This window comes from Bos indicus, chromosome 5, assembly GCF_029378745.1.
Source record: "Bos indicus isolate NIAB-ARS_2022 breed Sahiwal x Tharparkar chromosome 5, NIAB-ARS_B.indTharparkar_mat_pri_1.0, whole genome shotgun sequence".
Classification (NCBI taxonomy): domain Eukaryota; kingdom Metazoa; phylum Chordata; class Mammalia; order Artiodactyla; family Bovidae; genus Bos; species Bos indicus.
In genome coordinates this window covers 95,106,865-95,113,343 of record NC_091764.1, presented here as the reverse complement: position 1 = coordinate 95,113,343, position 6,479 = coordinate 95,106,865, and the positions used below count along the sequence as shown (strand labels likewise).

General features: G+C 46.8%; 2 protein-coding genes across 2 annotated transcripts; one reads left to right on the top strand and one right to left on the bottom strand.

Annotated features, from left to right (window-relative positions):
* Nucleotides 1-489: 489 nt before the first annotated feature.
* Nucleotides 490-885, bottom strand: H4C16 (H4 histone 16). Its single transcript, XM_019961515.2, has one exon. It carries the CDS (start codon nt 800-802, stop codon nt 491-493), a length of 312 nt encoding a protein of 103 aa, XP_019817074.1. The 5' UTR covers nt 803-885; the 3' UTR covers nt 490.
* Nucleotides 886-2,679: 1,794 nt separating this feature from the next.
* On the top strand, nt 2,680-3,375 carry H2AJ (H2A.J histone). The gene has a single exon (XM_019961512.2). The coding sequence runs from the start codon at nt 2,809-2,811 to the stop codon at nt 3,196-3,198; it is 390 nt and encodes a 129-aa protein (XP_019817071.1). The 5' UTR covers nt 2,680-2,808; the 3' UTR covers nt 3,199-3,375.
* Nucleotides 3,376-6,479: the final 3,104 nt, after the last annotated feature.

Below are 6,479 nucleotides of genomic sequence, written 5' to 3'. Positions count from 1 at the left end.
TCTCAGAGGTGGGGCCGGCCCCAACGGCGAGAACCACTCCCTCTGATACCTCCCGTCCAATCGGAGGCAGGGAGCCGCACTTGCCTTATTTGCATACAAGTTACTCTACATAAGCTCAGATCCCGAGGCATTCGCTCCGAAAACACCTATTTCTAAGTTGACGATACCTGTTTCCCAAACGGAGTCCAAACTCAGCACTTCAGCGTCTGAAACAAAGGGGAAGATCACTTACTGCCCTGCGATGCATTTCCCAAGCTACGTCCCTAGCGCGGGCCCCGGGCTCCCCACTTCGAGCTTTGCTGCTCACACCTCCCCCAGCCTCAAGCCTAACCCCGAATCATCCGTCCGAACAACTGCAATTGTAAAGCTTCCTCTGAAGCACCTATTAGCACATTCACCATGAAACTTAAGCGTGATCAACCCTTTTTTTGAGGTTTTGGTGGCCCTAAAAAGGGCCTTTTGGAATCTGATGATAAGCCGCAGGCAGAGCTCAGCCACCGAAGCCGTAGAGGGTGCGGCCCTGGCGTTTCAGAGCGTACACCACATCCATGGCCGTGACCGTCTTGCGCTTGGCGTGCTCCGTGTACGTCACTGCATCGCGGATCACGTTTTCCAAGAACACTTTGAGCACTCCACGGGTCTCCTCGTAGATGAGCCCTGAGATGCGCTTGACACCACCACGGCGGGCAAGACGGCGAATTGCGGGCTTCGTAATGCCCTGGATGTTGTCCCGTAAGACCTTCCGGTGACGCTTGGCACCTCCCTTACCTAGCCCTTTCCCTCCTTTGCCCCTGCCAGACATTTTCAACAAGAAAGAGACGACAATCGTATTAAGCAAGCTCGTAACAGTTCGGGAAGCTAAGAACCTGAGCTAATATATCCTTATAGCGGACCTGGTTGAAAACCTCAAGGTAGTGGGCGGAGCTAAGTCCCCAAAAGGTGTTTTTTTTTTTTTAATCCCCTCCCTACAAAATTTTTCGGTTGCTTATTTGGGAAAACTTCTTGTTATTTTTGCCATGAAATTGAGGAAAGACTAGACAGAAATTATATTGCCGTTTCTCCATACTTAAAAAACGGTAGGCCAGATCCAGTGAGCGCTGAGTTTCCCTTGTCTCTTTCCTCCACCTTGTCCGCCCCCGCCTCTCTCTAGCGCGGGAATTCTAATTTTATACTTTTCCAACGAAATGCACACTTTTATAATACTATTCTTAGACTAATTTGAAACTGAGTAGGAAGTGGGAATGCTTTACTACTTTTAAATTTCAAAGCAGTTGCTTTACACCTGTGGGTCTTTTTAAGTCACCAGTTAGGGTAGAGGAAATCTTTCAATCGTTCTTTTTCTCTTTTGTGGCCCCGCGAAGAAAAAATTAAATTTTCAAAAAGAGTCTAACCTTACCCCTTACTCCCCGCCCCCACCCCCGACTTTTCTCTTGCAGCTTCTTCTGCACAATTTGTAGATTTTACTGCTTCCTCCGTCCCCCACCCCCAGCCCAAGCACGGGGTTTTGCTTCTCAAACGACAATTTCTGTGATTCGTTAAAATAATGTAACATTCTTATTTCATTAAAACTCTAAGTTCTTGTGAAATTCCAGTATTCTTGCCTAGAGAATCCCAGGGATGGGGGAGCCTGGTGGGCTGTCGTCTATGGGGTCGCACAGGGTCGGACACGACTGAAGCGACTTGGCAGCAGCAGCATGATCATGGCTTTAAATCAGACGGTTCTCATTTAAGAAATTCCTTGAGAAAAACGGAACTTTGAGTAGTGTCACCACTCTAGGAGACAGGACTGTTTCCCCAAAAGGTTCATACTACGAAAAAAGGCAGCAGTAACACCATGAGGAATGAATATTTTGGTAAATTGTGCTTCCTGTACCTAGTCCTGACGAATAAGCCTTTCCAGTAAGAAAGCTTTATGGCAAATATTTGCTTATTATGTATCTATCCTCATCCATCTCTATAGCACAAAAAAGATACTGTTATTTTTGTTGTTAAAGCAGAATTAAAAGAACCCTCAGAACACTGGATGACTGGAGCTGGGGTGGGGAGTGCTAAATAGTCACATTGTACCGCATGCTTTTAATGCTTGATTCCAAAGAAAGTTTGGAAGAATCAGGATTCTTGTAATGGCAAAATAGGTGTGTGTGTGTGTGTGTGTGTGTGTTTTGTTTGTTTTTTAGTATTTACTAAAAAATCAAGGTTAGAATATTTTCAAGTTAGAGATCTCTTGCTTAAGGATTTTTTTTTTAGTGTCAATAATAAAGGTAATGTGTCAAAAATTTCAGGCATACTCAACCAGAACTGCTAGAGGCATTTCTTGCTTGAGTGCTTAGTATTTGTTGACTAAGTTAACTAAGGAGAAGGGGTAACTCTCTTTCCTGATTTTTCTGTTTCTTACCTCGGTTCCTTAATTCTTAAGACATTCTTTTCCTGAGAGCGAAAGAGGACGTTGAAATCTCAGAATCTGCCAAATTCAACCGAACTCAATATATTCAACAGAACCCCAACCGCGGAGCAAGCGCACCTAGTTATTCATATGAGCGGTTATGTAAATGAGGACTTAGCAGTTTGCTCTTTTGATTGGAGAGAGTTGGAGAAGGCCGTCCTTCTCCCAGCGTGCTAATTGGGAGCAGAGCCTGCCTGTCATTGGTCACTGGAGCCAAGGATGTTGCGGAGCCCAATGGGAAGGCGCTGCCTAGTGTCAGCAAAGTGTTGGTAGAGGCAGTTCCGGTGTGGTACGTTGCATTCTTGTACTAGGAACCGGATCGCTGGGTTTTTCCTTCTCGCTGGAGTTGTAAGCGAGAGACAAACATGTCTGGTCGCGGAAAGCAGGGCGGCAAAGTGCGGGCAAAGGCCAAGTCCAGGTCCTCCCGCGCGGGCCTGCAGTTCCCAGTGGGCCGAGTGCACAGACTGCTGCGCAAGGGTAACTACGCGGAGCGAGTGGGCGCCGGGGCGCCGGTGTACCTGGCGGCGGTGTTGGAATACCTGACGGCGGAGATCCTGGAGTTGGCTGGCAACGCCGCGCGGGACAACAAGAAGACCAGGATAATCCCTCGCCACCTGCAGCTCGCCATCCGCAACGACGAAGAACTAAACAAGCTTCTGGGGAAAGTGACCATCGCTCAGGGCGGCGTCCTGCCCAACATCCAGGCCGTGCTGCTGCCCAAGAAGACGGAGAGTCAGAAGACGAAGAGCAAATGACCCTGATGCTGCCACAGGGGATCCGGCTTCCCCAGCAAGGGCTGTCTCCAGAGCCGCCCCGCCCGCAGTGTTTTTGAATATACTTGATGTTATGGAGGGCCGGAGCCATCTAGTGGGGAGGTGGGCGGCGAGGAGACCAACTGGGTCGCGGGCCCAATAAAGTCGGTGAAAATCGTCTGGTCGAGAGAGCTGTGTAGTCGCGGGGCCCTGCCGGGAGACCCAGGGGCGACCGGGAGACCTTTGGAAGAGGTACTGGTGGGTCGGCTTGAGCCACTTTCTGGGCAGGTTTGTTCCGCAATCACCCTCGAGGCGCTACGGGCGGATAAAGGGAGACCAGAAGGGACCCACTGGCGTGAAGGTGGGCAGAGTCGGGGGCTCTCCCTGCTCGCCCGGAAGCAGAGGCGACGCAGAGTAGGTGCGGATGAGGCTGGGCGAGTTGTTTTTACATCCGCCTTCTAGGGCCTGTGCTCCCCTGCCCTGTTAGGGCAGTTCCGGAACCAGTTCTAGGAAAGAGATAGTGATGACGTTGTGGTCTTGGGCAGGAGGTTGTCTGTCCGGCCACACTTTTCAGAAGGGAGAATAACTTTACATCTTGGAAGGGTAGCTTTGACGACACAGTGTCAATTTAACAGATTTTTCTTGGCCTGACAGCTGTTGTGTTTTCTTGTTTGGGGTGTCAGATATTTTTGTGTGCACGCTTATATTCACATTTCTTTAAAATGAAGGAACCATCCAGTAATATGTGTAGCACAGAAGCCTGAGTCATGAAGTTGGAAATTTGTTGCGCTGACACTCATGTTGTGTAATAGTGCAGGGCCTTTAATCATGAGTTACCTATACCCGAGTAGCTTTTAAAATGACTTTCTCAAGTTTCTAGCTTCATAGTGGTCTTATCTCCACAATATCATAGCCCTTTGGAAAGGTAATTGATTTGATTTTGCTTTATAACAACAAATCCCCCTCTTAAGGTCCCTTACGTTCTACCACTGGGCCTGAGGTAATGACTGCATTCCAACAACACCTATTGTGTTTGTGTTGCTTAATGGCACAGTAAGGCTTTCATAAATATGTGAGATGTGAGAAAAGGCAAGGACAGATGGTATGGAGAGAAACATTTCTGCTCAGGAGTTTACGTTTAAAAGTTACACAGTAACAACCTTGGTCTGTCCTAGATTGACCCTTCCATTTCCCCCTTTTCTACAAGCTTCCTCCTGTCCTACAAAAAAGATCCTCGTTTATTTAGATTTCACATATTTGCATTCACCTTTTCCTTAAGTCAGAGTTGATGTCATTCTAGGGAAAAGAAAAGGATATGCCTTCCACCATCAATGGCAGTAGTTGGCCTGTTTTCTCGGCATGGACTTTTATTTTTTCCCCAGTATTTACTGAGAACCTCTTGTATGCTATGCACAGTACTGTGTAATGGGCTGCTGTGGCCAGCACAGCAAGTAGGGATCGAAAGTGGTCAACCGCACAGTTTGGGAAAAAGAAACTAGAGACAGAATTAAAGTTTTAAAGATGGGACTGGGGGACTCAAGACCTCTTGGGTCAACAGCCCTGTTCCTCAGAGCCACATCACTTTTATTTAGTGTCTTGGCAAGCAGAAAGTATCTGTTGTGCTACGATGAAGTCAGCCTCCTGTGTCCCCAGTCACGTCTCCCATTTTATTGATTACTTTAAACTATCTTTGTTATTTTCTTCTACAAAGGCTGTCACCTAGCTGGAGGTGATAGACCTGTATATGCCTTGGGAAAACATCTTAGTGTGTGCACAAGCAGCATTCTGAACTTGCGCTGGCCCAGTGTTCCAAGGTCCACACTATGTTTTTCCTTAGCTTAGCAGGGCATGACAACCCCAACTGATCAACCCAATGTACTTTTATTTAGGTTGTGCTACATTGCTATACTTTGCTTTTATTCTTTTCCCATGGTGATTTTCTCATGGCTTAGCCAGAGCAATAGGTGGCTATTAACCCCTGCAGCAGGTGATGAGGATACCCTGGCCTATGAGACCAACTAGATTTCCACTCCTGAAACTCACTTTTTTTTTCTGGGTAACTGAAGACCGGAAAATAAACAAATAAGTGACCATCAAAGAAAGGATTCCCTTTCAGCTTCTGCTACTACTAGTGTCTCTCTATTGCTTGTGGAATGGATGTCAGGATTACTTCTCCCATGTGATCAAGTTTGAAGTATATACAAAGGTCAGGCCTCAAGTACCCCTTTTAGGAGGCAGATTATTGCCCCCTATGTCCTAAAGAGAATAGACCCCAAGGGTACGTACCTTGGGCAGTTTCCAAGACGTCCGACTGTTAATTCCACTTCCCGCCTATTCAGAAGTCTTCCTTGTGTAAAATAGTCACAATAGTTATTTTGATAACCGAGATTGTTCCTTTATTCCATGCCAGCTATTGTTCAGTTCAGTCACTCAGTTGTGTCCGACTCTTTGCGACCTCCATGAACCGCAGCATGCCAGGCCTCCCTGTCCATCACCCACTCCCGGAGTCTACCCAAACCCATGTCCATTGAGTCGATGATGCCATCCAACCATCTCATCCTCTGTCATCCCGTTCTCCTCCTGCCCTTAATATTTCCCAGCATCAGGGTCTTTTCCAATGAATCAGCTCTTCGCATCAGGTGGCCAAAGTATTGGAGTTTCAGCTTCAACATCAGTCCGTCCAGTGAACACCCAGGACTGATCTCCTTTAGGATGGACTAGTTGGATCTCCTTGCAGTCCAAGGGACTCTCAAGAGTCTTCAACACCAGAGTTCAAAAGCATCAATTCTACGCTCAGCTTTCTTTATAATCCAACTCTCACATCCATACACAACCACTGGAAAAACCATAGCCTTGACTAGACGGACCTTTGTTGGCAAAGTAATGTCTCTGTTTTTTAATATGCTGTCTAGGTTGGTCATAAAAGTTTCCTTCCAAGAAGTAAGCGTCTTTTAATTTCATGGCTGCAATCACCATCTGTAGTGATTTTGGAGCCCAGAAGAATAAAGTCAGCCACTGTTTCCACTGTTTCTATTTTCCATGAAGTGATAGGACCAGATGCCATGATGTTAGTTTCCTGAATGTTGAGCTTTAAGCCAACGTTTTCCACTCTCCTCTTTCACTTTCATCAAGAGGCTCTTTAGTGCTTCTTCACTTTCTGCCATAAGGATGGTGTCATCTGCATATCTGAGGTTATTGATATTTCTCCCAGCAATCTTGATTCCAGCTTGTGCTTCTTCCAGCCCAGCGTTTCTCATGATGTACTCTGCATATAAGTTAAATAA

Coding starts and splice junctions, on each gene's coding strand:
- H4C16 (XM_019961515.2), bottom strand. CDS start 802: ATGTCTGGCAGGGGCAAAGGAGGGAAAGGGCTAGGTAAGGGAGGTGCC.
- H2AJ (XM_019961512.2), top strand. CDS start 2,809: ATGTCTGGTCGCGGAAAGCAGGGCGGCAAAGTGCGGGCAAAGGCCAAG.